The sequence below is a fragment of the Trachypithecus francoisi genome, unplaced genomic scaffold (assembly GCF_009764315.1).
Source record: "Trachypithecus francoisi isolate TF-2019V2 unplaced genomic scaffold, Tfra_2.0 Lachesis_group3, whole genome shotgun sequence".
In the NCBI taxonomy this organism is placed as follows: domain Eukaryota; kingdom Metazoa; phylum Chordata; class Mammalia; order Primates; family Cercopithecidae; genus Trachypithecus; species Trachypithecus francoisi.
In genome coordinates this window covers 139,455,279-139,475,861 of record NW_022681468.1, presented here as the reverse complement: position 1 = coordinate 139,475,861, position 20,583 = coordinate 139,455,279, and the positions used below count along the sequence as shown (strand labels likewise).

The 20,583-nt window shown below is 37.4% G+C and overlaps 1 protein-coding gene across 1 annotated transcript in view; it reads right to left on the bottom strand.

The window, feature by feature from the left end:
* The window catches only part of TRPM7 (transient receptor potential cation channel subfamily M member 7), a 132,763-nt gene that overhangs the window by 16,513 nt on the left and 95,667 nt on the right, over positions 1–20,583 (bottom strand). The window contains 9 exon segments of the mRNA XM_033190126.1: positions 76–126; positions 2,976–3,001; positions 5,180–5,214; positions 7,492–7,562; positions 10,845–10,941; positions 14,311–14,378; positions 16,643–17,358; positions 18,966–19,098; positions 19,777–19,961. Of these exon segments, the coding sequence (XP_033046017.1) occupies positions 76–126; positions 2,976–3,001; positions 5,180–5,214; positions 7,492–7,562; positions 10,845–10,941; positions 14,311–14,378; positions 16,643–17,358; positions 18,966–19,098; positions 19,777–19,961 (1,382 nt within the window).

Below are 20,583 nucleotides of genomic sequence, written 5' to 3'. Positions count from 1 at the left end.
ATAAAAATGAGAGAGAAATAATGAAATCTGTAAAGGTTCAAAATACTATTAAATTTTGTTTTTAATATTACTGACCTGAATAATAGTAATTTGTATCCATAGCCGGCTTAAATGGAGAAGTGAGACCTAGAATGGCAAAAACAAATGAGACCATTTAAAAAGTACTAGTACAGCAAAAATTTTAACCTGGATATTCTCATAAAATCATTTTCAATTTCCATTGTGTAATTGTTCCTCACAAAAACAGAAAAAATTAGGGATAAAATATGTCCCCTGTGCTAGCTGTGCATTTAGACACCTACAAGTGAAGAGCACATTATGCTGCACACTATCCTAACTCCTGCCATAAACTCACTCTTCCCATACCTCCCACTCAAAAAGAAAAATCTCTCTTTGATTCTGATGTTTGGGGGTTGAGGACTGTAGCCATGTAAGTATTTCAGCCGGTCTACCATGAAAAGATGAATTTCTGGAATGTGAAACATACCCATCAAAAGCCCTTTTCCCATCTTTTTTTTGTGTGTGTGGAATTGACCTTTAAATGTAGCAAGAAGACAAAGACAAGTCAAATCTGCTTTGTGCTAAGTTTCTAGAACACAAATAAAAAGAAACCCACTGTCTTGCAGGAAAAGGAAGTTAGCCAACAGTTTTAATACTGTATAATAAACATAAAAATATACTGTAAAATGTGTATATACACATACATGTGTACACATATTGTAAGACTATATAGAAGGAGTACCTAATGCCTTTTGGTTGAGAAGACGTCAAAGGCTATCTCAGAGTAAGAGAAGGGGGAAAATAGAGTATTTTGCAAGGTACTGGTGTGTAGAAGGCTTCATTTACAAAGGCATGGAAGTGTTAAAGTACATGCTACACTTGGGAAACTACACAGTTTAGTATGAATAGGACTAATTATATACACATCAGAATGACCTATAGAGCTTTTTGGATATACACCCACCCAGATGTCACTCCAAAATATTCTAATTCTGTAGGTATGTGTCATCACATAAATGATTCTCTACAAATGATCTGAATATGCAGCTAAGACTACAAATTAATGGGCAAGAATATAGAGATAACTGCAGGAGGTGAAGCTACAGAAACAGGGAATGTCAAATTGTTAAGAGGAGGCCAGGCACAGTGGCTCACACCTGTAATCATCAACACTTTGGGAGGCTAAGATGAAAAGATTGCTTTGGGGCCAGGAGTTCAAGACCAGCCTGGATAACATGGTGAGGCCCCATATCAACAAAAAAAATTTTTTAAATTAGCCGGGCGAGGTGGCGCCCACCTGTGGTCCTAGCTACTAAGGAGGCAGAGGTGGGAGGATTGCTTGAGCCTAGGAGGTTGAGGCTGCAGTGAGCAAAGACTGTGCCAGTGCACTCCAACCTGGTGACAGAGAGATCCTGCCTTGGCGGGGCAAGGAGGGGCGTGGAATTAAGAGCCTAATATTGGGCAGGTTGCGGGGGGGAATTAAGAGCCTAGTATGTTAGAGAAGAACAATGGATTTTATTAAACAACAATGGGGAAAAATGTAAAGTGGAGGAGTGACCAGATCAGATCTTTTAGAAAAATCAGGCCAGCTGCAGTGGCTCTCGCTTATAATCTCAGCACTTTGGGAGGCTGAGGTGGGCAGATTATGAGGTCAGGAGTTGAGACCAGCCTGGCCAACATGGTGAAATCCCCTCTCTACAAAAAGACAAAAATTAGCCAGGCGTGGTGGTGTACGCCTGTAATCCCAGCTACTCGGGAGGCTGAGGCAGGAGAATTGCCGGAACCTGGGAGGTGGAGGTTGCAGTGAGCCAAGATCACAGTACAGTACAGATCACTGTACTCTCTACTCCAGCCTGGGCAACAAAGCAAGACTTCATCTCAGCCGGGGGCGGGGAAGAAAAATCATTTTGGTGGCAGAATATAACATAGACAAGAAGTAAAACTACAGGCAGGGACCTCAAACTGGTATAACCACTTTGAAAACCTATTTGGTAGTAATTACCAAATGTGAACACATGCTAACTCTGACTCAGCAATTCCACTCCTAGGCATATGCCAATAATAAATATATATATATATGTTTATCAAACAACATGAATAAGAATGCTTATAGCAGCAAATCATAATAACCATACAGTGGAAGCTACTGAAATGACCACCAAATAGCAGAATGGATAAGTAAATTCAATCTGTTCACATAAGGAAATTTTATATAGTAGTGAGAATGCACAAATTACCACTATCCACAACAATATTGATGAGTTTTATAACAATATGTTAACAGGAAGAAGCAAGACACAAAACAGTATATACTGTATAATTTCATTTATATAGCCAATATGCACATACATGCAAACACACACACACATACACCCCAAAATAGGTGAAACTATTGCTTTAGGGGGAGGGACTGTAAGAAGTAGAAACAAAGGAATAGGGATATAGGCAAAATTGTTTGTAGGTGCTGATTACATGGCTATATTTACTTTGTAAGAATTTACTGAATTCTGTACTATTCTGTACGAACTATACACTTCGATAAAAGGTTGAAAAAGTAACGGTCTAAGCTGAAAGGAGCAGTGGGATGTATAGTGGAGGATGGATTTTAGAGACACGTAGGAAGTAAATGCAATAGGACTTTGTGAGTACAAAGTCAAGGTGGTCAAGAATAATTCAGCTGACTAAAAGTTTCATTTGTTAAAATAGATGGAATATTAGAAAAGGAGCAGGCTGTATAGCAGAGACCGAGTGGCGGGAGGAAGTGTGACAGTAAAGAGATATCACTCACAGGGTGGTTCATGTGTTTGTGAAACATCTATAGTAAGGAGAAACTATATGAGGGAAGAACTCTTCACTACCTTGGCTTTTTCTAGCTTGAAGTCTAAAATGTCTTACCTAGAATAATGTGGTGTTTGCTATAATGGATCATGTAAGATTGTCATTTTTTTCACATTAAATCTACCACACAGACTCACCATTTAATGTTCCTTCTTCAGATGGCCTAAAGAAACACCAAAAAATATAGTATAAGCTGTGCTATGATATAAATTTTGGCTATCATTTAATTTTTTGATTTTATACAATTATTATTTAAAAATATTAAGGAAATTCTGATATTGATTCCCTTCAAATATCTGCCATTTCCCTTAAGCCAATCCCAATCCATATATATATATCCATATATATATACATATTTATCTCCTTATTAATAACTTGTATCTCCAATTTATGCCTAAATATTATTAGTAGTTTGGTGCCAAATTGAAGGCTCTATACTAATAAACTATTTCATAACTTCTGTATTTGGGGAGATTCATTCCAGTACTTTAACAATACATTGAGATGACTTTGCAGGATGCTAGAAATATTTCAATAGAACTGATGGACAAAGAACTGACAGAAAAGTAAGTAGATGTCATTTTGCCTCTTAGTTTCTAATGTTGCAAAATATTTCTCCCCAATGTTCACTGTATTTATTTATAACAACATATGGAGGCACCAAATGGAGGTTCTTTTACTTCCAAGGATTCCAGTGTCAATTAGACACACAGGTACAGAAGAAAAGAGAATAGAATGAGAATAAAGGAAAACGGGTTAGAGAGTTAACACTTTCATTATACAGCTATGTATCCTTGCTCAGGAATGAAAGGACCAGATCCAGAAAGGACCTTGGGAGTAAATAACCTTGTCTCTTTCCAGCTCCTACATTCTATGTGACCTTGTTGCTTCCTGTTGATTTTCACCTTAATAGAAACATTTTCTTACAAAAAGTATTTTGAACCTAACATCATTCTTTTGCCTGCTGCTAATCAATCACTCTTTTCTCAGCACTCAAAGGGTTGCCAATCAACTCCACCTTTATGGGTAATTATTAGGGTCAGCATTCTGCAAGACAATGTTCTGCTGTTAGAAACCAGAATTAACACCAACTTGAAGTACCTATTCTGTATTTACATCCTATGGCTTTGGTTACAAAAGAAAATATTCCTTGAAGAGGTCTGACTATAGTGGGTCTTCCAAATGCCATTTCAGGGTCAGGAAACTCAATTTGAACACCTGCTTATCTGTGGCTCAGGTTTGTTTTCTTCTCTATAGATTCAGATTTCTTTTCTTTTTTTAAAAAAATATTTTTTTTAAGACTAGGTCTCACTGTTGTCCAGGCTGGAGTGAAGCGGTACAATCACGGCTCACTACTGCGCTCAAACAATCTTTCTGCCTCAAGCCTCCTCAGCAGCTGGGACCACAAGTGCATACCATTATGCCCACCTAATTTAGAGATGGGGTCTCACTATGTTTCTCAGGCTGGTCCCCAACACTCAAGCGACCCACCCACCTTGGCCTCCCAAAGTGCTAGGATCACAAGTGTGAAGCACCATGCCTGATCCAGATTTATTTCTGATTCACAGAAGGGGGAAAAACACTGCAGAATTAAAAATTTCCCCCAAATTAGCCTCTCTGCTCAAGTAATCCATATGAGAGAATAACTCTACCATGCTTCCAGTATCAGGTGCGTGTCAAAACAAGACTTTTTCCCCCCCCCATATCCTTTGGAATTCTACAATACTAATTCCTAGGAGGGAAACACAGAGATTATCTTAGATTCGTCTTTACCCTTACGTCTAATCTGTACCAGAAAGTTTTACTTTCTGGGGACAATAACCTGTCAGATTGCCTATAGTTTCCACTTTCGGTTTTGGATTACCACATCAGCTTTCTAGTGGATCTTCCTGTATGCAGGCTTTCTAATATACACTGTGTATTACTGCTCTAATCATCAAAGTGCTTTCCAAAAGCGGATGCAAGGTTTGATTAGAATGATGGATAGAGAAATCAAGCAAGTACAAAACTAAAGTCTCAAACTAAGTCTCTCAACAAATTTATTCAGAAATAAGTTAGAAACAGGACTAAATAATAAAATCAGAATTGCATCACTATGATGAAGACCTTAGTAGAGTTGTAATTATAGTACAACTATATGAAAATAATAAATTTTAACTTATGTGTTAACTCATAATAAACTTGTTCCCCTAACCTCATCTATGTGAAGAGAGGAGATGCTAGAATACTCAATCAACACTCATAAAGAAATGTTAAAGAGATGATGCAAAGAGCAGGAAAGAAGACAACATTCAATAACTATGATACTTTTCAAGCTAATGGTGAGAAAAAGCTTACTTACATTTCTCTGTTTGATGGTCTATCTTGTAACCAATCCTTCAGTGAAAAAAAAAAACACACACATACACACAAAAACTTTAAAGACCAAAATCTCTAGATGAAGCATAACTGTTTAACTTTTTTTCTTATATTTTAAAAATGAAAGGCTAAAAAATTAATATAAAGTTCTTGTTTCATAAAACAATAAATTTATTTATAACTGTATTTATTTATTTGTAACTGTAACTACCATAAGGCTATTCAACAAGGTAGAATAAAAAATTTTGTTATTTCCCACAACATAGTCTTTCTATTCTTTATGAATTTTTATATTGTTTGAAGACAATTCTATTCTCTTAAAATATACATTTGTGGCCGGGCGTGGTGGCTCACACCTGTAATCCCAGCTCTTTGGGAGGCCAAGGTGGGTGGATCACCTGAGGTCAGGAGTTCAAGACCAGCCTGGCCAACCTGGTGAAACCCCGCTTCTACTAAAAGTACAAAAATCAGCTGGGCATGGTGGTGGGTGCCTATAATCCCAGCTACTTGGGAGGCTGAGGCAGGAGAATCACTTGAACCTAGGAGGCGGAGGTTGCAATGAGCCAAGATCGTGCCACTGCACTCCAGCCTGGGCGACACAGTGAGACTCCATCTCAAAAAAATATATATATATACACACACACACACACATACACATTTGTTTCTGTGATTCTAAAAATAATATGTGACCCTTGCCAAATAAACATCAAAATACAAACAGAAACATTAAAAGCATGTAAGCTGTGAATGCTCATGACATTTAGGCATATTTCACTGCTGCCTTTGTTGTGTGTATGTGCATATGGTTTTTATTCTGCAGCTTTATAATGTTCCTAGGTGTGGGTTTATTTTCACTTCCCCACTTTGAGACTCATTCTGCCTGAATTTGAATCTTCACATATGTCATCATTTTGTAAAATTCTAAACCATTTCTAATCTCTTCAAATTTTGTCTACTCTCTCAAGGCCAGTTAGATATGTCTTCCATATCTCTTTAGCTTGAACAAATTTTCCACCTTATTATGCAGTTTATCTTTTTTTTTACTTTAATCATCTTGTGGACAATTTATTATTATTACTTTAATCCATTTAATTATAGTTCTGTGTTGCATTCTGATCCAGTTTAGTAATTCCCCCTTCAGATGTGCCTTATCTGTTAATTAACTCCCATTGAGTGGGTTTTCTTTCTTTTTTTTTTTTTTTGAGATGGAGTTTCACTCTGAAGCCCAGGCTGGAGTGCAGTGGTGCAATCTTGCTCACTGCAACCTCCACCTCCCTGGTTCAGGAGATTCTCCTGCCTCAGCCTCCCGAGTAGCTGGATTACAGGCATGTGTCACCACACCCAGATAATTTTTGATTTTTAGTAGAGACAGTATTTTGTCATGTTGGCCAGGCTGGTCTTGATCTCTTGATCTCAAGTGATCCACCCACTTCAGCCTCCCAAAGTGCTGGGATTACTGAGCCACCGCACTCAGCCCCCATTGAGTTTTTTTTTAATTTCTAGTTTTTTCAAATTTGCCAGTCTTTTTTAATAGTATCTCCTTCTTTTCTCATGTTTTATATTTAAAGCTTTTTGATGTCTATAATCACTTTAACCATATTTTGTCATCTGTAACCAATAATTCCACTATCTTATCAGAAATCAAATACCATTTATGTAAGTTGACTCCCACGAGTTCTAAATTGCCATTGTGAGGTCATCTTTGGCAAAGCTTTAATTTGTTGCAAAGTTGTGCAGCTCAGGGTCAGGAAGAGTCCCTCCAGAAAGGAGGATTTGTTACTGTGAATCTCTTTAACCAACCTCTTTCCCCACTGAAATAACGTTTTTCAATAACATGATTTTAACAACATAATCTCTCTATGCCAGAACAGATATATTTTGAATGTAAGTCACTATTTTCTTGAGCAAAATTATGAGCACTGACTTATATATACTTGATTATAAAGGAGTAATTTTTGTGTTTTCCTGAGCTTTTTGTCTTGTCAGTGTATGCTTTTAAAGGGAATTTGCAAAATCAATTATTATCACAATTAGCTGGAAATGAGTTCGTATAATTAGCTTCAATTCAAACAAAGAGATTTCTGCCTTTATTCTGCATACATTTTTCTTTAAAATTCCTGACTATTCACTGTAAGAAGAAACTTTTCTGTAACTGCTACTTTGCTAAAGTCAGTTTTCTAAGAAAATTTTTTTTGAATTTTTGATATAGTCCCAAATGTCACCACTTTGTAGATCTTACCTAAAAAAGTTTAATGTATTTAATAATATGTATCTGTTTAGTTGAAATCTACAAACCGGTATTAAAGCTGCTTTGGAATCTACTTCATGAGTGTCTTCGGTAGATGGCCTTCTACTGATTTTCTCTGCTAAAAGAAAATTTAAAAACATAAAAAAGCTATACAACTGAAGTTTTATGAATACCAACTAACCAAATACAAAGTATTCCAGGCAGAGTATAACCTTCATAAGATAACTCAAACTTTCCTCAACATGCTGAACACAACAGGTACATGAGGCCCATAAATTACTCAATTTATTTTGAGTAAACTATTGTGAAAAGGCAACAATAAATGAGAGTATGAAGTAAAAACATATTTATCTCCCTTCTGTTCCCAAGTCACCCTGACTGGGGGAAGTAAAGATAATTCATTTCTTGTATATTCTTTCTAGGATATTTGTATGTGTGTACACATACCCCTGCCAATATTTAACATAAATGGTAGGGAAATATATATGTCTTGAGGTTTTTGTTTTTTTAAACTTTAAGCTTAGAGATTTTTTTTTTTTTTGGAGACAGTTTCGTTCTTGTTGCCTAGGCTGGAGAGCAGTGGCGCAACCTCTGCCTCCCAGGTTCAAGCAATTCTCCTGCCTCAGCCTCCAGAATAGCTGGGGTTACAGGCATGTGCCACCACGCCTGGCTAATTTTGTTTTCAGTAGAGACTAGGTTTCTCCATGTTGGTCAGGCTGGTCTCAAAATCTCAGGTGATCTACCCACCTCAGCCTCCCAAAGTGCTGGGATTACAGGAGTGAGCCACTGCGCCTAGCCAGCTTAGAGATTTTCTACAGAAGAATAGAGATTTCCCAATTATCTTTTGATGCTCTCTTTATTTCATATTGGATATACAGTAATGTATTCAAACAAACTCCTACTGATGGACATTTGATCTGTTTCCAATCTCTTCCTGTGTTAAACAATGCTGCAATGAATAATCCTTTTCCCCAATTTATGATAATACCTTTGTTGTCATATCTTATTTATCTGAAATGAACTTTAGAATTAAACCTACTTCCAAAAAAATCAGGACATTAAGTTACAAATCGACTTAAAAAAAGCTTACAATTTTACAGTACAATAAAGGAAAACCTCAGAATGAAGAACGGAAAATCTCAGAACAAAATGTGTATTCCAGGTGCAGAGGACAAAAAGACCAGACTGAGATATATTAGAAGACTCTGGGCGGCCGGGCGCGGTGGCTCAAGCCTGTAATCCCAGCACTTTGGGAGGCCGAGACGGGTGGATCACGAGGTCAGGAGATCGAGACCATCCTGGTCTACACGGTGAAACCCCGTCTCTACTAAAAATACAAAAAACTAGCCGGGCGAGGTGGCGGGCGCCTGTAGTCGCAGCTACTCGGGAGGCTGAGGCAGGAGAATGGCGTAAACCCGGGAGGCGGAGCTTGCAGTGAGCTGAGATCTGGCCACTGCACTCCAGTCCGGGCGACAGAGCAAGACTCCACCTCAAAAAAAAAAAAAAAAAAAAAAAAAATACTCTGGGCAAAATGTTTTCAATATGATGAAACTGACAGAATACATTATATTCTGAATATCATGAAGAAATTTGGTTAAACATCAGAGAACCTAGAGTGCTGACCTAATCAAAACTGTAGCTATACCTGGTGGAAAGGGGTGAACAGGTGTGTGTGTATGTGTATGTGTGTGTGTGTGTGTTCGTTCGTTCGTTCTGGGAATACAGAGTGAGAAAAGAGCTCAATTCTTCTCTTCTTTAGTGGAAGGTCAACAGACATGGCCTAAAACTGAAATATGAGGATGCTGCAATACAGGTAGGTTGAGTATCACTTACCAGAAATGCTTGGGATCAGAAGTGTTTCAGATTTCTGTTTTTCTTAAAAAATTTTTTGGAATATTTGCACTATACTCACCCAGGAAAGCATCTGAAAATCTGAAATCTGAAATGCTCCAATGACCATTTCCTTTCAGTCAGTACTCAAAAATGTTGGATTTTGGGGCATTTCAGATTTTTGGATGCTCAACCCATATAAGCATACGAACTCAAAAATAACATTTATGTTATCTTAAACACTGATAATTCTTTTTCTTCCCTCCTAATCCTTCTACCATTTCTTTTTCTTTTCTTTGAGATAGAGTCTCGCTCCCATTGCATTTCCGAGTAGCTGGGATTACAGGTGTGCAACACCACACCTGGCTAATTTTTGTATTTTTAGTAGAGATGGGATGGAGTTTCGCCATGTTAACCAAGCTGGCCTTGAACTCCTGACCTCAGGTGATCCACCTGCATTGGCCTCCCAAAGTGCTAGGATTACAGGCGTGAGCCACCCGGCCCCTTCTACCATTTTACTTGCTTTATTGCTCTGGCATCAGAAACAGTAACAATCAGAATCCTTGTCTTGCTCCCCATCTTGGGCTTTCAATAGTTCACTAGGAAATCTGATGCTTTGTGATAATTTTTTGTTGATATCCTTTTTGAGATTACGAATGAATACTGAATGTTAATAAAATACCTTCTCTGCAGCTGTTAAGATGATCTCATGATTTTTCTCCTTTAATCTGCTATTATCATGTACCATCATAATTATATTTTTGAACGTAAAGACAACTGTCATTCCTGGAATAAACCCAATTTGGTCATACTATGAGTTGCTGAATTCAGTATGCCAAAGAAAAATGAAAGAAGTGATGGTGAGCTGGACAATGTAGTACTATTTTTCTTTTTTTTTTTTTTTTGAGACGGAGTGTGGCTCTGTCGCCGGGCTGGAGTGCAGTGGCCGGATCTCAGCTCACTGCAAGCTCCGCCTCCTGGGCTTATGCCATTCTCCTGCCTCAGCCTCCCCAGTAGCTGGGACTACAGGCGCCTGCCACCTCGCCCGGCTAGTTTTTTTGTATTTTTTAGTAGAGACGGGGTTTCACCATGTTAGCCAGGATGGTCTTGATCTCCTGACCTCGTGATCTGCCCGTCTCGGCCTCCCAAAGTGCTGGGATTACAGGCTTGAGCCACTGCGCCTGGCCCAGAGTGTTTGTATTTTAATTTTGAACCAAAAATGTATTATTTTTAAAAGTTAAACTAGAAAAATATGTTGAATAAATGATACAGATTAAAACAGATGATACAGATGAACAGATACATCTGTAAAAGCTAAAAGTAGATTTATAAAAAGTCTTTCTATTCCATCTTTACAGAATAAACAATTTTTAAAAATATTCTAATAACACATTCTAATGAATGCTAGGATTACGACTTATTCAAGGTTACAGTAACTATGGAAGACCAGAATTTTCATCTTCTGACTCCTGCACCATTCACTGCTCACGTGTTTGACAAACATAAAATACATTTATAAAGTGTAAATGAGTATGTTTTCTAACACTATTCATGTAGTCAAAATACTCACCTTGTTTTGAATGAAGAGGAATGGAAATTCTGTGACAGTCAGTAAATCCAGCAAGAGAACTCACTCGTTTCAAAGTGTTTTCAGAAGTATTGTTATTCTGCAAATATTGTACATATATATAATTTGAAAACAACTGAACTAAATTTCAACCCATTATTCTAAGTAGTATAAGAGTCCCTTATTTATTTAGCTCAACATGCTTTATTGTACCTGGACACCAATGGGTATATTATAGATTATGGTTATTTTCTTCAATGCCAATTTCAAAAACTGCACCAAAACACCTTATTTGCCTACTGTTCATAAATCCATCCAAATGAATTTTTTTTTTTTTTTTTTTTGAGGTGGAGTCTCGCTCTGTTGCCCAGGCTGGAGTGCAGTGGCCGGATCTCAGCTCACTGCAAGCTCTGCCTTCCGGGTTCACGCCATTCTCCTGCCTCAGCCTCCCGAGTAGCTGGGACTACAGGCGCCCGCCATCTCGCCCGGCTAGTTTTTTGTATTTTTTAGTAGAGGCGGGGTTTCACCGTGTTAGCCAGGATGGTCTCGATCTGCTGACCTCGTGATCCGCTCGTCTCGGCCTCCCAAAGTGCTGGGATTACAGGCGTGAGCCACCGCACCCGGCCCAAATGAATTTTTTATAATAATAAAAACTCAGGTTGGGTGTGGTGGCTCACACCTGTAATCCCAGCACTTTGGGAGGTTGAGGCGGGAGGATCATGAGGTCAAGAGATCGAGACCATCTTGGCCAATATGGTGAAACCCTATCTCTACTAAAAATATAAAAATCAGCTGGGTGTGGCGGCACACACACGCCTGTAGTCCCAGCTATTTGGGAGGCTGAGGCAGGAGAATCGCTTGAACCCAGGAGGCGAAGGTTGCAGTGAGCCAAGATTAAGCCACTGCACTCCAGCCTGTTGGCAGAATGAGACTCCGTCTCAAGAAAAAAACAAAAAACAAAACAAAACAAAAAACCTCATTAAAAAGTTGGAAAAATATACAAAACTGTGGAGAAATAATGAAACCATTATGAATTCAAAGAAGCTATTATCTTACATGTATCTTGACACACTGATAACATTAATGGTGGGGGAACTATTTCCTTTTGGGGATCATGATAACTTTCTTATTGATTTGTATGAGCTATTTATATATACAACAAGGTTATCTATATGCTCACTATCTGTCAAATTTCAATTTGTTTTTCAAATTTCTTTTGACTATGTTTTTTAGGTACTTAAATCTCTACATTTTCCCTTAATATTTTTCCATTATTTATGTGTTTGGAAGGCCCTGACGGCTTTACTGGCTCAATAAATACTGCTTTTTTTTTTTTGAGATGGAGTCTTGCTCTGTCTCAAAATAAAAAAGGTGTTTAAATCAAAACACAGCTACCGCTTTTCTGCTAACTCATAGAAACTTGCAATGTCTTGCTTTATTAAGGAGTACCTGCCACTAAGATATTTTCAGCACGTTCCTCTTTAAGTTCATTATTAAAAAGGTGAAATCTGTGGGAAAACTCTGATGCTTTACCTTTTCCCATTAAGAAATGTCCATTTATCCTAAGTTTTATGTCTTATCTATATCAAGTGCTTCACAATAGCAAAACGATACCACCAGAGGTGTGGCAATAATTTGTGTAAAGAAAATGTGATGAACTTAGGTTTAAATAGTTCTACATTATAAACAGCTTTACTAAAACTTACGAAAGTCCATAAAACATTTCATTTACCTATAAAATCTATTTCAACCCTATATAGATTAGATATTCTGTATGTCATATTGCAATAATTATAAAACCAATTTGGTAGACAGCAGTCTGTTCTTTCTACTTCCTAGCACTTTTTCTCATTCCTGTTTTTCTTTTCTCTTTTTACCATGTGTCAGCTAAGGCTACCTAAGAGAACTTGATCCATTTATTTAGCTCTCTCAGTCTAAATATGCCATAATTAAAATGGTTAGAAAACACTACGAATTATAGTCTTATGATAGGTCCACTGAACCTACACCTATTTTCTCCATCTTGCTGACTTTCTGACTTCTGCATATACTAAAGAGACTTTACCTCATATTTAGGCATCTCTGTATACTCCATAATCACATTTCTTACATCATTCTGCTGTTCCTATTTGAGGTAAGATAACCGTGCAACTATTCTCAAACTTAAAGGCAAATACAGAAAGGAAAAAACCTAGGTAATCATTACACCTCAATTTGCTTATAATAACCAATTAAATTCCAAGTTATCAATATCTAGTTGATATTAATTGAGTTAGTACAATACTTTAATCAAAATATATGATAATAAAAATACAAAATGTTACAATATAAAAATGCATTTAAGTCTACTTTTTATATGTAGGGTAGTAAGTAATATGGCCTGATAGCAATTACATAATTAACTTGGATCACATAAAAAGTAATCATTCATAGAAACTCCTATGTCATTATCATTGACTTGGTTCTAGCTTTAGGAAAGGTCCTGTTTTCACTGTGTATGTCACTTAACATTTCCACAGTGTAAGTTCTTTAAGGGCTAGAGAAGCTTAACACCTTTCTAGGTGTTTTTAATTATCTTGGTGTAGCCACGTTACTACTCTTAAGGCTCTAAATAGCCACAATATGTTATAGCAACATTTAATAAAACAAAACTAACTTGCAGGTAAGAAATACACCTTTTTTACCAGCTGTCCTATATATTTTGAAACTTATTTAACAAACATTTATCGAATTATCTTGCATTTGTACATAATATACCACTTCTTCCTGCTAGACAATAGGTTTCTAAGAGTCAGGGTCATGTTCTAAGAAAACTTTTGGATCTGGGAAGAGTGAGCTCATTAAGTATTTAATCAGTGGAAAATATATGGCGAGAAGAAACTTTAGAAAAAGAAATGTAGGCTGGGCGCAGTGGCTCATGCTTGTAATCCCAGCACTTCCCAGCACTTTGGGAGGCTGAGGTGGGTGGATTGCTTGAGGTCAGGAATTTGAGACTAGCCTGGACAACATGGTAAATCCTCATCTCTACTAAAAATACAGAAAGTAGCCAGGCATGGTGGCGCGCACCTGTAATCCTAGCTACTCAAGAGGCTGAGGCAGGAGAATCACTTGAACCCGGGAGGTAGAGGTTGCAGTGAGCTGAGATCACGCCACTACACTCCAGCCTGGGTGACAGCGAGACTCCATCTCAAAAAAAAAAGAAAAGAAAAAAAGAGAGAGAAAAATGTTAAATAGGTGATGTTTTCTATTTAATTAGTATAATTATGCAAGCTATTTGTACCTTTTCATGTTCCTCAATTGTTTGTTTTTTCAAATTGAGGACAGCTTCAAATATTTGGCATCAGCATGTTAATGATGATATCTGCTAAAACTGTATTTTTACTGAAAAAACGTTTAATTAAATTTTGAACTAAACATCAAGATAGTAAAATAAAAAGAACTGTGGATGTTTTAATAAGGATTTACTTACGGATAGTATTTCTTTTATCTTGTTTGATGTTTCTTTAAACCTCTGTAAATCCATGCTATCTCTGTGTCCTTTAATAGAAAAAAAGAGATTGCAATGAGAAATTTTTATTTTTTTCACCAAAATAATGGCATTGCTTAAAGTTTATAAAAACAATAGATTTATGCTGCTTTTCAAGTACATCTGATGGCTTTGCAGTCTCCTTCAGCTCTTTTGATAAATAAAATTGAAAATTGCCAAGAAGCTAGTGAAGGTTATAGTTTTTTGTTTTTATTTGAGAACAAATCTCACTCTGTTGCCCAGGCTGCAGTGCAGCGTCGTGATCTTGGCTCACTGCAACCTCTGCCTCCCGGGTTCAAACAATTCTCCTGCCTCAGCCTCCTGAGTAGCTGCGACTACAGGTACGCGCCACCAAGCCCAGCTAATTTTTATATTTTTAGTAGAGATGGAGTTTCACCATGTTAGCCAGGCTGGTCTTGAACTCCTGACCTCGTGATCCGCCTGCCTTGGCCTCCCAAACTGCTGGGATTACAGGCCTGAGCCACTGCATTTGGCCAAGATTATAGTTAAGTTTACACTAACGTTAAAAGCCAAAGTCCTTATAAAAGAAACCAACATGTGATACGAATAAATAGCTCGAAATTTTAAAAAAAAATTTAAAAGGGGACCAAGCATTTTTTACTATTAATAAAAAATATATAAAAGTATTACATATATATGGATAATCAACCAAAAAGGAATGATTTATTCTTATGCCTATAACTTAAACAAGAACAGAAAAAAAATATTTTGGCAATAACACTTTAATTACCTTAATGAAAACTGTTTCACACATAGAGATTGTTCAGACAACATGTTAATAAGCCCATGAATAATCTCCACATTAAGGCCAGCCAGCAAGTTATTTAGGCACTGAACATGCTGATATTTACCGCTAGGCTATATGGAATTCACTCTAGATATACAGATACATAAATTTTCCTATATGATATACATGTCGAGAAAATATATATGATATAAACATATACCCCACTGGTAATACATTTAAAAACAGGCTAAAATGCATTTTTAAAAATAAACTGGAAATTAGCCAGGTGTGGTGGCACGTGCGTGTAATCTCAGCTACTCAGGAGGCTGAGGCAGGGGAATCGCTCGAACTCAGGAGGCAGAGGCTGCAGTGAACCGAGATTGTGCCACTGCACTCCAGCCTGGGCGACAGAGGGAGACTCTGTCTTAAATTAAAAAAAAAGGAATACATTTAATGTAGGAAAAGTTGTATATCTATGTTTCTAGAGTGAATCCCATATAGCCTAGAAGTAAATATCAACACGTTTAGTGCCTAGATAACTTCCTAGGCTGGCCTTAATGTGGCAATTTTCCATGGGCTTATTAACATACTGTCTGAACAATCTCTATGCATGAAAGTTTTCACTAAGGTCTTTAATGTGTTACTGCCAAAATACTGTCTTATTTAAGCTATCATAGGTATAAGAATAAGTCATTCCTTTTTAAAATGTTCTCCTCTGTGAATATATAAATAGGTAGACCATAAATACTAATTTTCCCAGTAGATTCCTAGATTTCCATTGTTGTTCTGATATAATTATTAATAGTGCACCCTTTCACTTTTAAAGTGTCTTGGTTTGGGTAAAAAAATTATATGGTTATCTATTTACAGGGCACTGTTTTTTTCCAGTTGATTCTAACCTCCCCTAGGAGGTTCTCCAACTACTTAACACTTAAGAATCACTTAAGTTTTTAACAGGAGTTGATGAAACCCAACTGAAGATATTCAAATTCAAAAGACAGAACCTAAAATTCCATCAAAGAGGTTATATGCCAATATGACTCTTATAGCCTAAGTCAGTCTATTTCCCATACTTCTGATTTTTTTTTTCTTCCCCATTTCATTTCTAGAGACAGGGTCTCATTCTATCACACACGCTATAGTGCAGTTGTGTGATCATAGCCCACTGCAGCCTTGAGCTTCTGGGTGCAAGTGGTTCGCCTGCCTAAGCCTCCTGAGTAGCTGGTACTTCAGGCACATGCCATTGCGCCTGACTACTTTTAAAAATGTTTTGTAGAGATGGGGTCTTGCTATGTTGCTTAGGCTGGTCCTCAACTCCTGGGCTGAAGCAATCCTGCCCGCTCAGCCTCCCAAAGTACCAGAATCACAGGTGTCTGATTCTTTTAAAAATTTTTATAATTATACTCTATGAAAAGATACTGACTTGTAACACAGTATGTGTTTTTATTATTTCTAAGGTGATAATTTTTATTTCTAAGGCTAAAAGTAAGTAATATTGATATACAAATATGAATTTGCCAAACTTACCTACAAATGCTCCAAATTCTATATTATCTCCTTCTGCAGCTTTAGAGCAAACAGTTTCTTCATCTTTGGTTCCTGTTTCCAAGTGGCTTTTGCAACTTGGCTGAGATGGTGTACTAACAAAAAATTTGGTTGGTGGGGATGACAGATGTGGTATGCTATTAGATGAACTGCTTAATTTTTGATTTTTATTAAATATTTTTAAGAGTTCTACCCCATGCAGTCTCTGTCGCAGTTCTGGAGGGGAACCAGCACTTGGGAATAAGGCACCAGAAGAGGAACCAGCCTCTGGAAAATTAAATTCTTTTCTCTGGGGTATTGCAGATAAGTCTTGACCAAATATATTACACTGGGGATCTTTGTCATCTTTCATTAAAATATTACAAAGAAAAGGATTATTACTTTCAAGATCACCTTGAGCAACAGAGGAGCTAAGCGTATTTACAACACTATGCTTTTTCCATACAGAAGGTCTTACAGGACCATCATCAATAAGGTTTTGAGCCAAGTGTTTGGAAATGCTCAGTTCTCGGGTGATTTCATTATGAACTTTGCTAGCTTCCGACGCTTTCTGGGCAGTGAGTGTTTTTAATGTATCTACCGTCAGGGCTGAAAGATCTTGCAAATGGCCAATTTGAGAATCTAATGATTGTAATGATCTTTTTATGTAGTTGACACGATCTCCAACTTCTTTAATCTGAATGCACATCTGTTCCACTCTGTAGGAGAGAAATAAGTTTTTTTTACAAATGTGAAAAAAAATGTAGAATTTTATTTTGTAGCCTCAAATAATAATGATAAAGATAAAAATTGTACATGCATTTAGCAAGATATGAAATAAGGTACAGTGTTTTTTTTTTTTTTTTGAGACGGAGTCTCGCTCTGTCACCCAGGCTGGAGTGCAGTGGCCAGATCTCAGCTCACTGCCAAGCTCCACCTCCCAGGTTTGCGCCATTCTCCTACCTCAGCCTCCCGAGTAGCTGGGACTACAGACGCCTGCCACCTCGCTCGGCTAGTTTTTTGTATTTTTTAGTAGAGACGGGGTTTCACCGTGTTAGCCAAGATGGTCTCTATCTCCTGACCTCGTGATCCGCCCGTCTCGGCCTCCCAAAGTGCTGGGATTACAGGCTTGAGCCACTGCGCCCAGCCAAGGTACACTTATTTAATTATACAAGGCCTACCTTATGTTTAAGAAGGATCCAGTGCTAATCTTACACTAAAATGCAAGATTTCAAAAAATATTTTTGTTCCACAGGCTACTTACTCCAATTACCCCACATCAAAGTAACAAAAAATAGGCCGGGCGCGGTGGCTCAAGCCTGTAATCCCAGCACTTTGGGAGGCCGAGACGGGCGGATCACGAGGTGAGGAGATCGAGACCATCCTGGCTAACACGGTGAAACCCCGTCTCTACTAAAAAATACAAAAAACTAGCCGGGCGAGGTGGCGGGCACCTGTAGTCCCAGCTACTCGGGAGGCTGAGGCAGGAGAATGGCGTAAACCCGGGAGGCGGAGCTTGCAGTGAGCCGAGATCCAGCCACTGCACTCCAGCCTGGGCGACAGAGCGAGACTCTGTCTCAAAAAAAACAACAACAACAACAAAAAAAACAAAGTAACACAAAATAATGTATATACAGCTACATATATACAGAACTACCATTACTGTTACTTTAACTACACCAAACACCATATGCTTCCAGAATGTAGCAAAGTCAACAGAAAAAAAGAAATGCTGGCCAGGCGCGGTGGCTTGCGTCTGTAATCCCAGCACTTTGGGAGGCTGAGGCGGTCAGATCACAAGATCAGGAGTTCGAGACCAGCATGGCCAACATGGTGAAACCCTGTCTCTACTAAAAATATAAAAATTCGCCAGGTGTTGTGGTGCACGCCGGTAATCCTAGCTACTTAGGAAGCTGAGGCAGGAGAATCACTGGAACCCGGGAGGCGGAAGTTGCAGTGAGCCGAGATTGTCACTGACCTCCAGCCAGGGCAAAAGAGCAAGACGTTGTCTCAAAAAAAAAAAAAAAATAACAACAGTAAAAGAAATCCTGTAAAATACTGAGGATAGTTTTACTTTTCTCCCTCTAAACAGTAAAGAACAGTAACTCTTCTATCTTCTGTAACTAGGGTAAAAAAATAAGAGACTGACCAACTGACTTATATGAAGTATTAATAGAACTGAACTATCTTTCCAATATATAACGTAAAACTGTAACTAAACTTATTGTTTGACAAAATAAATTTAACAATGACCATTTAAAAGAGATATAACTAATAGATCCCATTTTGACAGATAACTGATTTATTAACTAAAGGGCTTCTGAACCTTTCGAAAGTGACACGAATTCTCTCTTCACTCCCAGAATGAAATTTGTCATCTTTTTCATTGAAATACATCTCAACACATTGCTCTTCAAAATCATGAAGTTTCTTTTGATCTTCTTCTGTTAAGAAAAGTTCTATGGGAGGAAAAAAAGAAAATCAATGTAGAGCTGTCAAGGTATCAACTTTAGCTCATAATTCTTAGGAATTATTCAGCGTTTCTAAGACTACATCCATCATCTGCACTTTTTAAACTTTTACTTCTATGCTTCTAAAGCACTAGACAAGTATCTTCCTTTTTTGCTTCACCAGTGTGATGTCAACAGAATGTGATTAGGTACTTCCTCCTCCTCTTCTGATTTCCTTTTCCTATACAACATCCTTCCCCTATCTCTCTCACACCTCTCCCTCATGTATCTACTCAGAGAAATTTAAGAACCAATTTGAAAGTCCCTATACCATTTTAAGCATAATTTGACACAGTATGATTAGTCTCACGCACACAGAATATACTAAAATTGTTATTGTTTAGAGAGCTGTAAAAATGGTTTGTAGAAGAGCAAAGAAGTTAGGTTTACACTACCATTTTAACAGAAACAGAGATGCCATTCTCATAACGAAGTTTAATGTTAAATCCATTTCTATAGATATCATATTGCACTTAAAAATTCCTTTATATTCAGGCAAATTAAACAAAAGCCTTTACCATAACATTAACCCACTAAGTCATTTTTGAATAAAATCAATATATAGCCTTCAGTGTAAAACTAAGAAGTAATAAAATGAAAATGTTTGCCTTAATATAGTTTACTTACTTGGTCCATCGGAAGTCTTATCTTTCTTTCTTCTCTTACATATGCAGCAAAACAGAGAAACTATGTGGCTAAGAATGATAAGTGGAGGAGGCAGAACTGGTTTCTCATGATAAGCCATAATAAAATGATAACGCTGGTACTTCCATACAATATTGGAAATTGCCTTCACTTGTAAATACACATTGCTAGAGGAATAATGAATAAAAATAAAATAAACTTTGCTAATCATCTCTTAAAAAGTTTTAAATACTGATGATTTCATTGTAATTCTGTACTAAATAAGAATTCAAAAAAATACCCTTCTAACAAAACTAATAGCAAACCAGAAACTGGAAAAGATTAACACTCAGCAGAAAAAAATAATTTAAAAAATTTAGGGTGCTGCCTCCCTCTGCCCTTCAATCTGTTGCCTGATGGTCCCTGTCATTCACTGGGGTGTATCTGTGTTTGTATGTTTGTGTATGTATATGGGAAAGAAGGGATCCTGAACTGTTCCCTTATCTGTCTTCTACCTCCTTTTTTGTTTAATAAAGGCTGAAGCTTTTTGTAAAAAAAAAAATAATAAAATAAAATAAAAAATAAAAAATTTAAAATATTTCATGTAAATGGGTAAGACATAAGAAAATACTCAATCTTATTAGTAATCAAATAAGTGCAAATTTTAAAAAACAAAATCCTGGCTGGACATGGTGGTTCACGTCTATAATCCTAGCACTTTGGAATGCCAAGAGGCAGGAGGAGTGCTTGAGGCCTGGATTGAAGACAAGCCTGGGCACCATAGTGAGACTCTGTCTATTTAAAAACAAA